The sequence below is a fragment of the Cryptomeria japonica genome, chromosome 5 (assembly GCF_030272615.1).
Source record: "Cryptomeria japonica chromosome 5, Sugi_1.0, whole genome shotgun sequence".
NCBI lineage: Eukaryota > Viridiplantae > Streptophyta > Pinopsida > Cupressales > Cupressaceae > Cryptomeria > Cryptomeria japonica.
This window is the reverse complement of record NC_081409.1, coordinates 32,580,215-32,597,791: the sequence shown is the minus strand read 5'-3', so window position 1 is coordinate 32,597,791 and position 17,577 is coordinate 32,580,215. Positions and strand designations below refer to the sequence as shown.

General features: G+C 38.0%; 1 protein-coding gene across 9 annotated transcripts in view; it reads left to right on the top strand.

Moving 5' to 3' along the window:
• The first annotated feature begins 1,397 nt into the window (after window positions 1-1,397).
• The window catches only part of LOC131057390 (uncharacterized), a 208,873-nt gene continuing 192,693 nt past the window's right edge, over window positions 1,398-17,577 (top strand). For 3 of the 9 annotated variants that reach the window (XM_057991555.2, XM_057991554.2, XM_059221073.1), the window contains exons 1-3: window positions 1,402-1,655; window positions 1,811-1,898; window positions 2,042-2,131. In XM_057991555.2, coding sequence (XP_057847538.2) covers window positions 1,495-1,655; window positions 1,811-1,898; window positions 2,042-2,131 — 339 coding nt within the window. In that variant the 5' untranslated portion in view covers window positions 1,402-1,494. Of the gene's footprint in view, window positions 1,656-1,783; window positions 1,899-2,041; window positions 2,132-17,577 lie in introns of all 9 variants that reach the window. The other 6 variants (XM_057991557.2, XM_059221072.1, XM_059221076.1 and 3 more) reach the window with 5 other exon arrangements.

Below are 17,577 nucleotides of genomic sequence, written 5' to 3'. Positions count from 1 at the left end.
GTAAAAATATTAAATAATTTTTGTTTAATTTTGATGAATGGTTAATTTGGTATGTTTTTTGATTTGCAAAAGTTATATATAAGATGCATCAAAAAGATATATAGCAACCAACAACTAGTGTACTCAACCCAAACAATCTTTTAAGAAAAGCAATTTCTATTTCTTAGGATTTTTTCCTTGCCCTCTCATAAATTACCCAATTAATACCTTGCTATCAGCTAATCCTTGCACCTTGTTTTGGTGCAAGTTATTATTTTTTTTCACATGTGAAAACAACAATGTAATATCTAATACAAACACACTTTACTATTGCTATTATTACTTAATATCTATCAAATAGATACTCGCCACTACGATCCTTGTTTTTTATGAACATTCCACACATCCTCTTGAAAAATGCATAAGGAATTTAAAACCTTAGCTAAGATTAACCCCCTCAAGTCAATGTATCATGGTACAACCCCTTAATTGCTCTTTATGTGAGAAACATGAAGATATGAGAGACTTTTTTTGGGAATGCTAGTTTGTTAAAAAGCAATGAAATTCTATTTTTCATGACTTGCTTGCTATTTTGAATATAAACTTAATTGGAAAAAGGTCTTGCTTGGGGTCAGTCTTCATAGTAATGTTATTGCTAATGAAATTTGTCATGTTATTTTGTTGCATTTATGGAGAAGCATATATAAAACAATGCTTAATAACAATAATGATCATCAATAATTTGTAGTTTTAAAGCTTTACTTTGACATATTTTACTCTCTTGCCTCTTTCTTCTCTCAACTACAGGTGGATTCCATGGATTTTTAGATTCAATGTATCAAATGTCAAGTGGATCAATTGCTCAAAAACTAGATGATTTGTACAGCTCAAAGACTAAGACCTTTCTTGCAAAATTAACGGCTGCTTCTTTTTCCTCGTTCATTGTTATTCTATGGTTTATATCATTGGTCTCCATTGTCAGTTTTGGTTGTCATACATTTGTCATGTTCACGAGAATCAAGACAATTTTTATATTGTTTATGCTACGAATTTCATGGATAGTCAATGTCTTACATTTACGAAACAATGTTTATGTTGTTTAGTATGATTTACGTTGCTAGTCTCTACTATTAACTCTGATTGCCATACATTTGTCATGTTCAAGGACATCTATGACTGTCATACATTTATCATATTCATAGACAACAAATTGACTTGTTATGATTATATGTGTTCATGATTCTATTGATAGTCTATTCATTGTCTTTCTATTGTAATCTTTTTCTTTTCAATTTTTTTATCAATTAAAAAAAATAAAAAAATAACACCCTTGCCTTCTATTGTACATTCGAAATCCAAAAAATTAAGTGATTTGTTTCTATGGGCATTCAAAATTTTGCAACCACAACAAACTTTATCTTAATATTATTTTTATTTTCATCGTCGTGGCTACGGTATCCTGTTCTTTTATATTCAGCGAGCCTTCCAAGTCACGAGGAGTCGCTAGCTCTCTCGATGGCGCTTTCTTCTCTGCCCTCACAATCTCATTTAAAAAGGCTTTCAGGACCACCCTCTGCTTCTCATTTAAGTACATTTCGTTCCTTTGGCTTAAATCTTAAAACATTTGGGAGGTATAATCTACATACAAAACACTCAAACATCAGCAAATTTTTAAGGTGCGATCACCGGAATAATACATACTGCTATTTGTTTATAAGTACCCAATTTGCTTGTTTCCTTAAAAATCTGTAGCGTTTATTTCTTTAGTGTTGTGATATTGAATTTGGGTTGTCGCAACTTGTAGCCATGATTTTAGAAGTTTTTGATTCAGAGTCAAGATGGGTTATACAGAAAGTACTCTGCAAAAGGATGCTAATTCTTCCATCAGCCTTCCTCCTCTCCCAGAACAACGAATTGTGGTATGATTTTGCAATCACAACAAATGCTTGTCTGAAATGCTTTTTTTTCCTTTTCCCTTTGCTTCCATTGAATGATTATGGGTTCACACACCCAGTTGCCTGTTTTGGGTTATATTTATGTTCAATGAATGGATTGTGCCCAGGTGGGATGTGGCACTGTTGCAACCGATTACCTTGCAACTGTAGCTGCCTTTCCAAAGCCTGATGAAAAAATTCGGTCTACAAATTTGCAGGTAATGGATTTGTATGTATTATCCTGCAGTCAGAGCTTTGTTTATTGGTTGCTACGCATTAGGTGCAAATATCATGGAACAAACATTTATTTTTCTTGATAAGTATTGTGTCAGTTTATTAAGTTTTGCAAACATGGATCATGCTTAAGGGGTTTCGAACCTCGATTACGATCATAGATTGTCTTCATTGGAATCATAGATACGGTGTAATAGCAATACGGACTGTTGTCATGGACCCAGAAACTGTATGTATATGAATGCTTTATTGTGTAGTTACAAATTTGCAGGCAATGGATTTGTATGTATTATCCGGTAGTCAGAGTTTCGTTTATTGGTTGCTACGCATTAAGTGCGAACATTATGGAGCATACATTTCTTTTTTCTTGGTATGTATTGTGTCCTGTTATTAAGATTTGCAAACATGGGTTATGCTTTCATGTAACCCATTTCTGTTAAACTACAACCTTACCACATATATGCTGGGGGTGAGAGGCTGCCTTGTTATCTTAAGGGGCTTTGAACCTGGATTAACATCATAGGTTGTCTTCATTACCATTGCACCACAATTCCTTGGACCATGACAACAGTCCTTATTACTAGCACACCCCATCCATTTGGATCATAAGTGTAAAAATTAAAGCATTGCAAAGCCTGATGCAAATTGAACTAAGTGTCAAATGTTAACAGCATACAGATTTTAAGAATAGAATCGTGGTATGTGGATAGGTATGGGTTTAAGTGTTAGGATGAATAAACGAATTTAAACAGCAGATTTAAACAGAATTATAAACACACAACACAGACAAATGAGACACACAGATTTATCGTGGTTCGGCAATTGCCTACGTCCACACTTGATGCAAGGGAATCAATTGATTAATAACCAATCTGGTTTACACATGCACAGCTGCAAGCAGCTCCAGAATTAACCTCTACAAATGAATTACAATCAGCTCTTAAAAAGCTCCCAAGGAGAAGTTGAAGAGCCAAGAGTTTTGGTGGCAAGAGGAAGGAGTCCGTTGGACTTCACTTCCAACAATCTCCCACTGAAGACCAACGAATTGCTGCAACAAGTCGATTCCCCCACTCAATCCTGCTATCAGTTATTGGAAAGGCCGAGAGAAGCTGGGCAGAAATCGAACTTCTCCCACTTAACTACTTTAGTGAGCACATCAGCTGGATTCATGTCAGTATGAATTTTATCTACATGAAACTTGCCTTCTTCGACCATATGGCGAACATGATGACTGCGAACATCAACATGTTTTGACCGTGGCTGAGATGTCTGATGTTTAGTCATAAAAATGGCACTGCTGTTGTCACAAAACAAAGCAAAATCTGATTGCTTCAACCCCAACTCACTGTACAAGAGTTGCAACCATACCATTTCTTTTGCTCCTTCAGAAAGAGCTATGTATTTAGCCTTTGCAGTCGATTGAGCAACTGTATGTTGCAATTTTGAAGCCCAACTAATCGCTGCCCCGGCAAATGTGAAAGCATAACCTGAAGTAGAATTTCTTTTGTCTAAATCACCGGCAAAATCAGAATCGGTAAACTCTTGCAAAACTGCCTTGTCCTTTCCAAACTATAAACAAAAATCAGAAGTACCCTTGAGATACCGCAAGATATACTTGACCGCCTCCCAATGTGATTTGCCCGGATTAGCCATAAATTTGCTCACCAATCCCACGGCATGAGCAATGTCTGGTCGAGTAGACACCATAGCATACATGAGACTTCCAACTGCAGATTTGTATGAAATTTTATCCATAAACTCCTTAGCTTCTTGTGTTTTTGGACACAATTGAGAAGACAACTGAAAATGAGAGGCTAAGGGTACACAAACGGACTTAGCATCCGCCATACCAAATCTGTCCAAAACTTTTTTAATGTAGTCTTGCTAAGATAGTTTAAGTTCTCTCTTTTTCCTATCCCGAAAAATAGTCATTCCTAGAATCTTCTTTGCTTCCCCTGAGTCTTTCATGGCAAATTCTTTTGCCAAATGAGTTTTAAGTTCACTCACAATCCTCATGCTTGTGCCGGCCACTAACATATCATCCACATAAAGGAGAAGTATGACAAATTCGCCATTAGGAAGCTTTTTAAAGTAGATACAAGGATCAGACTCGCTGCGAGTAAACTTGTGATCAATCATGAATTTGTCAAATTTAAGATACCATTGCCGGGGGGCTTGCTTAAGCCCATACAAACTGCGTTTCAATCTACAAAAGAGGTGTTCCTGCCCCTTTTTAATGAATCCTTCCGGCTGATGCGTAAATAGTTCCTCATCAAGATCGCCATGGAGAAATGCCGTCTTCACGTCCCGCTATTCAAGTTCAAGATCCCAGGCTGCAACTAAGCCCAATACTGCTCGGATGGTAGTCATTTTAACTACTAGCGAGAAAATTTCTTTGAAGTCGAGGTCTTGCTGCTGAGCATATCCCTTTACAACTAGTCTTGCTCGAAATCTTTTGTGACCATCGACTTCATCTTTTAGTTTATCCACCCATTTATTTCTTAATGCCTTTTTGTCAGGCGGAAGTGGCACCAAATCCCATGTCTAATTTCACAATAGTGCGTCTATTTCTTCGCACATTGCAGCGTGCCAGTTATCACAGTCTGCAATTTTACAAGCTTCTTTGTATGTTGCAGGCTCTGTTTGATTAGAGATGAGCAAAGTAGGTTCAGCTTCTTCACAAAACAATAAATCATAGTTGGAAAACTTTGCAGGAGGTCGCCTCTGTCTGGTTGGTTTCCTCAATTGATTCTCTATTTGAGTGGTAGAGTCATTCAATTTATAAGTTCCCTTTTTATGCAAATCATCATCACTCCCATTGTCTCTATTTATGTTCCTTGTAATGTCTTTGTTTTTGTGTCTGGTAATGTCTTTGTTTGCAGGGTAATCAAAAGCCTGTGGATTTTTATCCATGTTGGATGCACGCAGATCGCAGGAGGATAAACTTGCAGAACCACTTTCCACGGCTTGCCTTGGGCAAGTGTACAGAGGGCTGGGAGCCGTGGCGACATCTTCCACGGCTTGCACGGGAGGACTTTGCAGTTGGACCGTGGAGGCTTGTGGCCGCAGGAGAGCGAGGGGTGGAGGGCCCGTGGAAGCATCCTCCACGGTCTGCACGGGAGGGTGACTCCACGGCTGTGCCACCGCAGAGGAAGAAACGCCTGCAGAGAGCCCGTGAAGGACGTCACGTGGCAAGGAAGGCTGCCGGGAGTTTGCTGCGTGTTGTGCCTTCTTCACAGTATGCAGTGAGTGTGGAAGCCCAATGAGCGGTGGGGAGGTTGGGTTGGTTTGTGCAGGAACCAGTGGAGATGCAAACCACCGAGAGGGGTGCCCAACAATTTGGGAATAACGTGAGCCAAAGTGCTCACCATATGAATGTCCCACCACATCTTCTTCAACGTGAGTGCTGGCTCGTGTGCTATTCTGCATACCCTCAATTTCATAATTAAACGAAGACCAAACATTATCAGCACTTTCTTCATCATTCTCAATTTGAGAATTGTATTCAACTGAGGTAGATGTCATAGGGGCTCCCACTGAATGAGAGACCGGAGGCAGAGCGCTAGTAGTCGAATTCTGAAACAAAGACATAGGGACATATTCTTTCTCTGGTTTTTTTGAATCTTGTAGTGCGGGGAAGGAGGTTTCATGGAAAATTACATCCCTGCTGCGAACAATCTTTTTATGAACTGGATCCCACAATCTGAACCCAAATTGCTCTTCGCCATACCCAACAAAAATACATTTCAGCGACTTTGGATCCAATTTGGTTCGCTTCTCCTTGGGTATATGCGAGAAGGCTTCACATCCAAACACATGAAGCTGCGAGTATGAAATCCTCTTCCCTTGCCATTCCTCTTCGGGAATACCAAAATCCAATTTAGATGATGGACTTCGGTTGATTAAATACACTGCTGTGTTACACGCTTCTGCTCAAAATTCTTTGCCTAAACTTGCATTTGACAACATACATTGTGCCTTTTCAAGAATTGTTCTATTCATCCTCTCGACTGTATCGTTTTCTTGAGGAGTGAAAGGAACAACCTTGATTCATCTAATCCCATTCAGCACAAAAATCATCAAATTCATGTAAACAAAATTCTCCACCGTTATTGGTTTGTAAACATTTAATCTTATGCCCAATTTGATTTTCAACTAAAGCCTTGAAAATTTAAATTTTGAAAAGACTTCAGATTTCCTAGAAAGCATATAAATCCATACTTTTCTTGTACAATCATCAAGAAAGGTTACAAAATAGTTAGCTCCTCCAATGGAGGTTACCTCGGTAGGCCCAAAAACATCTGAGTATACTAGCTCCAACGGTGTTGTCTTTGTGTCATGCCCACCTTTCAAGAAACTAACTCTCTTTTGTTTGCCACAAAGGCAATGTTCACAAAAGGCCAAGTCAACAAGTTTGAGGCCCGGAAGCTGATTTCTTGTATGCATAACATGGAGACCTTTCTTGCTAATGTGCCCAAGTCTTCAATGCCAAAGATCTGCTTTGCTGTCCTCAATCACCATTGCAGCTCCCACTTCACCATGAGTCTTAAATATGTATAGACTACCCACTTTATTACCATTTGCAATCAGCATGGTACCATGAGTTACCTTCCATGTATCTGGGAGAAAATTTACATTAAGACCTTGATCAAAGAGCTGTCCAACGGATATCAAATTCCCCTTCAATTTTGGGACATGGCGAACATCTTTGAGCAGCCATGTTTTACCACCTTCTAATGGCAGCAATACATCCCCTTTGCCTGTAATTTCACAAGCTTTGTTATCTCCTAAAAAAACATTTCCAAAATGATCTTCATGGTAGTTAATGAACGCTTCAAGACATGAGGTAGCATGATGGGAGGCATCGGAATCAAGCACCCATGAATCGGGAGTAGTGTCAGTTGTTGAAAAGATTAGTACACTATCATCTTTATCGTAGACCGTATTTGCTTCGCTGTCCTGCACTCTCTCTTGTGTCCTTTTGAAGTTTCTACAATCTTTCTTCACATGACCAGCTTTGCCACAAAACCAACATTCACCATTTCTGTTTCTAGACTTCGATCTCCTTGCTGATTTCGAACGTCTATGGTAATTATTTTTGCCTCTATTATGACTTCTACCTCTATTTTCGGTGTTGACCACCGTTAAGGCTTCATCGGATGAAGGTTCATCATTCTTTCTTCTCAAATCCTCGCTGAGAAGATTTGAGAAGAAAGAATGATGAACCTTTACCAACTTATTTTTAGCGGATATAGATGTGCTAACTGCTGTTACAACGCCATCCCACCTGCTTGGTAAAGAACATAATAACAGAACAGCCTTGCTTTCATCATCTTGTGTCATCCCCACGGAAGTCGCTTGACTAATCGATGTATTGAATTCATTGATGTGGTTTGCCATAGCACAACCTTCCTTCATTTTCAGTTTGTACAAGCGCTTCATAATAAACACTTTATTTGCAGTCGATGCCATTTCATACATGGTTGTGAGTCTATCCCATACATCTTTTGTTGTTGCATCACCCGTGACATTGAAGAGAATATTGTTGGACAGCGAGAGAAAAATTGTCGCTCTTGCCTTCTTGTCTAATTTTTCCCATTCTTCATCAGCCATCCCAGCTTTTTTCTTTGCTTTCCCTTCAAGCGCGAGTGAAAGGTCTTGCTTTATCAGCAAAGACTCCATCTGCACCTTCCATAACCCGAAGCTCTGACCGGAGAACTTCTCTATCTTCGCTTCTTCCATGATTCTGGAATTTCAACCACCAAAATCTTAACAGCAATCTAACCTTGCTCTGATACCAATTGTTAGGATGAAGAAACGAATTTAAACAACAGATTAAAATAGAATTATAAACACACAACACAGACAAATGAGACACACAGATTTATCGTGGTTCGGTAATTGCCTACATCCACACTTGAGGCAGGGGAATCAATTGATTAATAACCAATCTGGTTTATACATACACAGCTGCAAGCAACTCCAGAATTAACCTCTACAAATGAATTACAATCAACTCTTAAAGAGCTCCCAAGGAGAAGTTGAAGAGCCAAGAGTTTTGGCGGCAAGAGGAAGGAGTCCGTTGGACTTCACTTCCAACATTAAGTACGACATCATGGCATTTTTTCCCTTGGGAATAGGTAAGGGTTTATATATATATATGTATATGAAATAGAGAAGATGGTGGCAATGGCATGAAAGGATGTGGGCCAATTGGTTGTGATATTCCATTAGGAGGATTACACAATCTTTTCTTGGCAAGAGTATGTGCTATTTCCTTTGATCTATTACTTACCATGTGAACATCCTTTTGTTCTTTAATATAGCCCATTATTTGTTGCTTTGGTGCCTCTTTTTTATTCGGCTTTGGACAAATTCTTATTCTCAAGTAAAAAATAGTACACAAGTGAGCTTTCACTCCACTATACAAGCACTTATAATCATTTCCACATTGGCTACAATGCCAACGATAACCCCCATTACCATGAAGAATCATGGTCATATGTTGACAAAGAGGTGATGCTACATCAAATTTAAATGAACTCTTTGCATTGGGGGCAATTAAACTAGAACTATTAGCCATTGTGTATGAACATAACAAAACAAAAAAAATTACAACTTTACAGTCCTACAATTAAAAAAGAAAGGGCATTACAACCCTTGTATTATGTGTAAAAGGTTTAGAAAAATATTCAAAACTTAATAAATAAAAAATTGAATTTTTTCAAGAAACTTTTCTAAAATTGACTTTTTTTACAATATTCACCCATCTTTGTTATATAAATCTTCCCCATGCTGCTTTTTCTCTCCCATTGGTGTATGCTTTTCTCTCTCATAGCCCTCACCTTTGAAGAAAAATACACCAACTTTCAAAAAACAACAATGGTTGCTTTAGAAGAAATTTGTGCACAGTTCATAGAAGCCAAACAAATTTTATGCACATAATAACAATGCTTTTGTTTTCCATTCAATAATACACATTATATAGTTATAGGATTTTCATTTCCTATATTATAAGGAACCTCCCATAACAACTCCCTTAGATAATTACGGGATAACAAATAAACAGACTCCTAACATAAATTTTGTATGTATCTTACAGATAGATAGTTACAGGATAACAAATAAACAAATTCCTAACATAAATTTGTATGTATCATAAAGACTAGCAAACTTGTCACATGGGATTCTTGACTAGTTTCAAATATATAACTAATGCTGGAATATATCTAACACCCCTCATATTACATCATTCTCCAAATGGGGATAAGTGGACTAACAATACTTGATGACCACGTTCAGTAGTTCATCAAGAACATAAGGTATGAGTAGGGACATACACATTTACTTGTGATGAGCAATAGTGGAAGTAGCCTCCGTAGGCTTCTTTAGTAGTATTAACTATACTAGACTTTTATCAAAGGATGGGGACAAACACATCTACCCATTGAACCAAGGATAGGTACAAACACTTCTATCTTAGGTCATACAACAAATTTTGTTAGGGTTGAACACTACCATCTAACATAAAAGTTATTAATAGGGACACATACTTCTGCTCACAACAATTATGACTAGGGACATATATATCCAATCATAATCATCCAACAAATGTGATCGGGGACGAACACATTCAATCACAAACAACCTATAATTGTGATTGAGGACAAACACATCAACACATCCAATCATGTCATAAATAGTTTGAGAACTAAGTCCTCGTTGTTGCGTATGTAACTATTGTTATAGATCTCTGCCACTCTGATCACAAATGAAATGAGATGATTACCGCTGCCACCTAGGAACCAATATTGGCTTTAATCATTTTGGCACAAGTAGTTTATGAAGAGCACTCGAATATACTGAGAGGGGGGGGCGGTGAATCAATATACTAACAAACTTTATCCTTTTAAAACTTGATTAAACAATATTAATGCTTTTTAAAACTTAATCAATACATATGCGAGTTTTAGCAAAAAAGGGACACCAAAGAACACAAAGTTTACATGGACACCCTAATGGGAAAAACCACAACAATAAATGCTTATATATGAATGTCTTCTTTTACAATGTTTGTAGGCACCAACCTACTAGAGGCACCAACACTTGAATATGAAGCACCATCTTGACAAAGATGAAGCACCAACTCCACCAAAATGAGGCACCAACCTCCTAAATATGAAGCACCAACTTCACAAAGATGAAGCACCAACTCCACCCTAAATGAGGCACGAACCTCCGAAATATGAAGCATCAATTTCACCCAAATATTCTGCAATAATGATGATCATAAAACTGCCACAATCTGATCAATATATCCCCTTAAAATCTGCTACAAACTCATACTTTTCTCCTGAACTCTAAAATTATTTTCTCATTTATAGTTGTCTTTACACAGCACACTACACACTCCAATCTCCATTTTCAATCTTCATATATATGCCTTTATATCAAAGGGTCATACCCTTTGAACTTTGAGGAGACACAACTTCCTAACTTTTAATTGCATCCCTTCACTTAAGTCATAAACTTTTCTCCAACCCAAACCTTGAATTGCAGCTTTTGAGAATCATTAATAAGTATAACGAAATCACACCTTTGATAAACTCACACCCATTCATTTATGAATCGCTGTTGTATTATCTTAATGAATAAATGCTTTTCCTTTCAAATATTAATCATGCCTTTTAATTACAATTGCATCACTTCATTAAACCATATTCTTAAACCACCCTTATGAGAAGAAATTAGTAATTGTAATCAAATTGTAACTTCGACTAATCTTTGGTTTAAACTCGCTGACTATGATAATATCCCCATAAGTGCTGATTTACCATAAGCCCCTGGCCATCGATGCTTGTTATTAATTCGCTGCTTTTGATTTAAACCATTTGTCACTTCTTAACACAGACTCAACTTAATCTGCTGCCATTGATTATCAAGGAATCGTTTCATAATACACTATCGTTACTTACCGAATCACCATCAATCGGGTGATTAAAACTTGTTCTTTCACGTCATTACTATCTTGATATGGGGCTGCTGTAAGTATAATTGTTGCTTTATCAATCATGTTTTTCTGTTCATTAATTAATAATCACTGCTAGAAATTCATTGTAATAACTGCATATAATAATCCAAGTGATGACTCATTGAAACAGACTGCCTTATGAATTTGATGTTGCAGTATTTCCTTTCTTTGATCACTGATTATTGATGACACCATAGTAATCTGAATTCTATTGAAATTAATGATAATATTTCTATGACACCAATGACAACATCTCAACAATCTATGCCAAGTTAGGAAAAGAAATCTCCTTGGAGGAGATTCAGAATTCTATTCTTGCACTTAAGGATGATAAGGCCCCTGGGCCAGATGGGTTGCCTGTAGAATTTTATAAGAAAAACAGTGGTTGGATTGGAAGGGACCTACTGGCACTATATGGGGAAGCCTGTGCAAATGGATCTCTAGGGAAGGATATTAATAGGGGGGTTATTAAGCTTATTCCCAAGGAGGGGGACAAATCCAGTATTAAGAACTGGAGGCCTATTACACTATTGAATGTCTCTTATAAGATCTTGGCGAAAATTTTGGCTATGAGATTGGAACGCATCCTTCCAAGGGTGATTAGCAATACTCAAACACGTTTTATTAAAGGTAGATACATTCTAGAGATCTTGCTCACTTGTTGGGAAGCAATGCACTGGGCTCAGGTGTCTAAACAAAGTGCAGCAATGTTGCTTATTGACTTTGAGAAGGCCTATGATAGGATAGAATGGAGTTTCATCATCACGATGTTAGAAAGTTTTGGTTGTAGGATGGTGGAGACTCTCATGAAAGATGCCACTGCCTATGTGGAGGTGAGTGGAGGCAGATCTCAAAACTTTCCTCTTACCAGATCCATTAGGCAAGGTTGCCCTCTTGCCCCAGCTTTATTTGTCATTGTTGTGGATGCTCTATATTATCTCTTGAGAGATCACTCTCTTTCCCCCCAGTTAAAGGACTCCATTTGCCCAATGAAGAGGAGTTGTTGAACATTCAATTTGCAGATGATACCGCTATCCTGTTATGGTTGGAAGAAAGAAATATTGAGGCTCTTATGACCAAAATGGATATCTTCTGTGCAACAAGGTTTCTCTCCCCAAATCCATCATGTTAAGTTGGGAGGAGAACCCTCCTGTGTGGTCTAGTAGATTTCTCTTGATGTGGGGTGGACCTTATCACCAAGTCAGGTATCTAGGGATCCCTTTTTCCCTTGACTTGAATCTCAAAGAGATGTGGGAGTGGGTGAGGGCTAAGATTGATAAGAAGTTGAAGAACTGGAATAGACAATACCTCTCCTAGTAGGTAGGTTTCAAGTGCGTCAAAAAGTTCTCTCCTCTTATAACATTTACTACTCCTTAGCTTGGCTTTTTAATGCATATTAGTTCTCTTTTATCCAAAAGATTATTAGAGACTCCTTGTGGTCAGATGGCAAAGTTGGTTATAAAAAGCATGCTGTAAGATGGAAGTGGTGTACTAGGAGTAAGTCTAAAGGTGGGCTTGGCTTAAAAGATCTGAAGATTCAGGGGTCTGCACTTGCTGCAAAATGGATACTGCATGGCCCCCAAGGGGATGAGCCGTGGAAGGTTTTGGTCAGACATAATATTTCTCATGCCGTTCCCAAACAGAGCTCATCTTGGAAAGGTCTCCCAATGTGTGATTTGGTGTCAGGGAACTTTGTAGTGTACCCAGCTGGATCAACAGTGTTCAAGTCCATTTGGAAGGCTTGGGACAGTGTAAGGACTCACATAGACAGCAATAGTGGTAGTAACAAACTCTCTAGCAATAGGTCTATTTGGTGGAATCTGAAACATAAGGACAAGCTCTTGGCCCTTCTGCAAGGGTGCTCTGCCAAATCTTGGGCAGCTAAAGGCATCAAGACATTTGATGATATTGTTGAAAATGGGAGACTGATTCAGTGGCAAGATATTATGGACAGGTTTGGTGTGCCCAATTCCTAGATGAGAACCTACTCTGTTTTGCAGGCTGCTTGTAGCTCCTACTCCCTGCTCTCTCGCTATGATGCTAGCTCCCTGTCTTTCCTCTCTAGTTTGGTCTGATGGCTCCCCCCTCCTTGTTATTAATGCCAAAATGATTTACAGTACCTTGGATGATAACAGTGATATCCTCGAGCATTTTAATCGAACCTGGCACCTAAACCTCTGTTTGTCCACTTGGAAGAGTGTTTGTGACCGCCTTTGGCACAGGCCTGTTGAGCCCAAGATCATCTTTTTCATTTGGCGCCTTATCCTTGATAGACTCCCGCTCAAGAAACCTGATGGTGAGTATAACCAGTGCACTTTTTGCAGACTTCCAGAAACCCTTAGACATCTTTTCTTTGAGTGCTTCTTTGCCAGAGAGATTTGGGCTATGTTTGGCCTTGCTATTAACTCTAATGTCGATATTGTCAATATTATTTGTGGTCATATTCCCATGTTGAAGAAAGACAGTAACGTTTTCTGGGCTGCCTTTTCATCTATTATAATTTGGAATATATGGAAGTTAAGGTATGATAGAGTGTTTAATGGTAAGAATAGGGCACTTACTGAGTCTCTGAGGAGACTCATCTTTTCAGTGTTTCCATGCAGGTTACTGTTGTGTTGAGGATTGCAAAAAAGAAATTTGAGGACCCAATGCAGGATGGAGCTGCCAAAATCTTCAAGTGTGAAGTTTCCCATGTTTTTTCTTGGACCAGACATGATGGAGTTAGAACTGATTTTGAGAATGCACTGCATAACTTCATGAGAGATCTGAACAGGGTGAGAGGCAGAGACCTGCAGCAGCAGGAGATGGGTATACCCGTGGTGCAACCCTTTGTTCACCCATACTTGGAGCAGATTATAGATTGGAAAGAGTTGGTGTGGAAAGATGGACCGCTAGGCTGGGTGGCATGGACAGAGATCTTACCTATCGACAGGGCAGTTCTAGACCTAGATCAGAACCATACATAATTATCTTTGCAGATCTATTTTAGAAACTTTTTTTGATTTGCTTATCTCATTAAGTAATCTATGTATTTGATAGCTTTTTGATGTACTGTTCGAATGTTTCACTCTCTGATATGAACTTTGATACTCTATCTCTTCTCGGCAGAAGATGCTTTTTTGTATTTTGCTACATTAATTAATAGAAAAACATCTCAACAATTTCCCCTTTTGTCATTGATGGCAACCTCTCAAAGAAATGATCTTGACTATACAATGTTCCTCCTTACTCTATTGCTACCCCTTTCTCCAATTTCTCCCCCTTTGACATCAATGGCAAGGAGTATTGGGGGCTAAGCGAATAGCTCCCCTTGAGTTCATGCTTCTCATGAACTTAGTGAATAGATGAGAGTGACATTACTCTTGACTTCTCTCTCAAGTACTCAAAAGTCTCTTTCGAAAGAGGCTTTGTGAAAATGTTTGCAATTTGCTCCTTAGTTGCAACATACTTCAACTTTACTTGTTGTCTTAGAAAATGATATTTGATCCGTACATGCTTCATCCTAGAGTGCATAATTGGATTCTTTGATATGTTAATGGCACTCGTATTATCACAGAATATGGAGATGGGATGCTCATATTCAACCTTAATGTCTTTTAAGATTTGCTTCATCCATAAAACCTGTGTGCAACAAGCTATTGCTGCAATATATACGGCCTCTGCAGTAGATAAGGAAACAAAAGCCTATTTATTACTCAACCAGGATACTAGATTGTTACTAAGAAAGAATGCTCATCCACTTGTGCTCTTTTTATCATCAACATTGCCAACACAATTTGCATCCGTATACGCTGTGAGGGTGAAATCTTCACCTCTTGGATACCACAACCCAAAATCCATGGTACCCTTTAGGTATTTGAATATCCTTTTGACAGCCTGAACATGAGTTTCTTTTGGTGATGCTTGAAAATGTGCAACTGATTCTATTGCTTGCATAATATTAGGTCTTGTAGCTTTGACATATAACAAACTTCCAATCATAGATCTGTATAGGGTGTGATTAGCCTTTGGAGATTCATCATGCTTACTTGCAACCTGTGACCATGGGAGTACTCACTGGTTTGCAATCCTCCATCATAATTTTTTTCAACATTTCCTTGATGTACTTGGTTTGTGAAATGAATATGCCTTCGTTTGATTGTGAAATTTGCAATCTGAGAAATAAAGATGACTCACCAAGCATCAACATTTCAAACTCTTCTTGCATATTTGAGGCAAATTCTTTGCACATCTTATCTTTTCTACCACAAAAAATAATGTCATCCACATACAAAACCACAATCAACAAATTATTACCTTCATTCTTTATATATAAGTTGCTATCTGCAACTCCTCTCTTGAACTCCTACTCTTGAAGATACTTTCCCTACCTTGAGTACCAAGCTCTCGAGGATTGCTTTAGTCCATAAAGAGCTTTCTTTAGTCTACAAACATAATCCTTCTTCCCTGACAACATGAATCCTTTAGGTTGTTCAATATTCACTTCTTCCTCTAAGTCTCCATTTAGAAGGGTTGATTTCACGTCCATCTAGTAGACTTGAAAGTTCTTGAAGCTTGCAAAAGCTAAGAACATCCGATAGCTTCTATTCATGCTATAGGTGCAAAAGTTTCTTCAAAGTCTTTTCCTTCAACTTGTGCATAGTGTTTGCACATAGGTCTTGGTTTATTCCTTGTGACATACCCATCTTCATTTAGCTTGTTTTGAAAAACCCATTTGGTTTCAATGACATTTTTGTTTTTAGGCCTTGGGACAAGTTCCCAAGTTTCATTCTTCTCGATTTGTTCTAATTCCTCTTCCATAGCCTTTACCCAAAACTTGTTTTCACTTGATTCTATAAAGCCTCTAGGTTCTATTCTGGAAAGTAAGCAAAAATGCGCATGATCTGTTTTGTTAGCAAGTCTTCTCCTTGTTTGAATTTCTGTGTCTAAATCTCCAATAACCAAATCTTCTAGATGGTTCTTTTGGTCAAACTCAGATGGAGTCTTGGGTGGTGCTCTTGATGGAGCTTTAGGATTTCCTTTCTTAGGCTCCTCTTCCTCAATTTCCCCCTCAGATTATTCTCCTTTGCAAATATCCTCCATTTCAAGAACATCTTCCAGGGTTTCTTTCTAATGTCTTCCTTCATCAATTTTCACATTTGTACTCTCAACCATCTCGTGTAGCCTCTTGTTGTAGCATTTGTATGCTTTGCTTCTTGAAGAGTATCGAAGGAATATTCCTTCATCTACTCTGGCATCAAATTTGCCTAGGTCTTCTTCATCTCTCCTTATGTAGTATGTGTTGCCAAAGACTTTGAAATGCTTGATTGTTGTAGGTCTTCCTTTTCATAACTCATAGGGTTTGTTGTTGTTATTTACTTTGATTTGTGCATGATTCAAGATGTAAACTGCTATGTGAACCACATCTTTCCAAAAGGTATCAATTATCTTTGATTCATTTAACATGGCTCTAGCCATTTCTTGGATCGTTCTATTCTTTCTCTCTACAACTCCATTCTATTGTGGAGTTCTCGTAGCTGAATATTGTCTCCTTATCCCATGCTTTTCACAAAATCTTCAAATCCATGAGAAGTGAATTCTCCTCTTCTATTTGATCTAAGACATTTGATTTTTGAACTTGATTCATTTTGTACTAATGCTTTGAAAGCTTTAAACTTATCAAGAGCTTCAGATTTTTCTTTCAAAAAGACAACCCAAGTCATTCTAGAGTAATCATCAATCAATAGCATAAAATACCTTTCTCCTTGCATGCTTTTGGTTCTTGTTGGACCACATAGATGTTTATGTATGAGCTCTAATGGTTTTGATGACGAGTGCTCCTTCGATTTGAAACTCACTTTAGTTTGCTTCCCAAGTTGACATTGCTTGCAAATGATATTTGTGGGCTTTGAAATTTTTGTCATGTCTCTCATTGCTTCCTTACGACTTATCTTGACAAGATTATCAAAGTTTAGTTGGCCCAATCTTTTATGCCACAACCAACTCTCGTCTTCTCACACCATGTAACAACTTTCACTGTTGATCTCTTTTAGGATGTAAAGATTATTTGATGTTCTAGAAGCATCTACTATTAGTTTTCCATCCTTTTTGATTTCACATCTTTTGGGAAGAAATGTCATGGTGTGCCCTTGATCACGTAGCTAACTTACACTTATTAAATTTTTTTAACCCCTTAACATAAAAGATTCTTAGTTTTTGTTTTACCATGGTCTAAACGAAAAGTCCCTTTTCTTTTTATCTCCTTTAAATTGTCACCAAATCTTACCGTCCCTTCATCTTTTGGTTCAAGAGAATTGAATTTGCTTTTATTGCCTGTCATATGTCTTGAACAACCGCTATCAACATACAACCTCTCCTTTTTATTTTGTGCATGTAGAGCCATTTGAACAAACATTTATG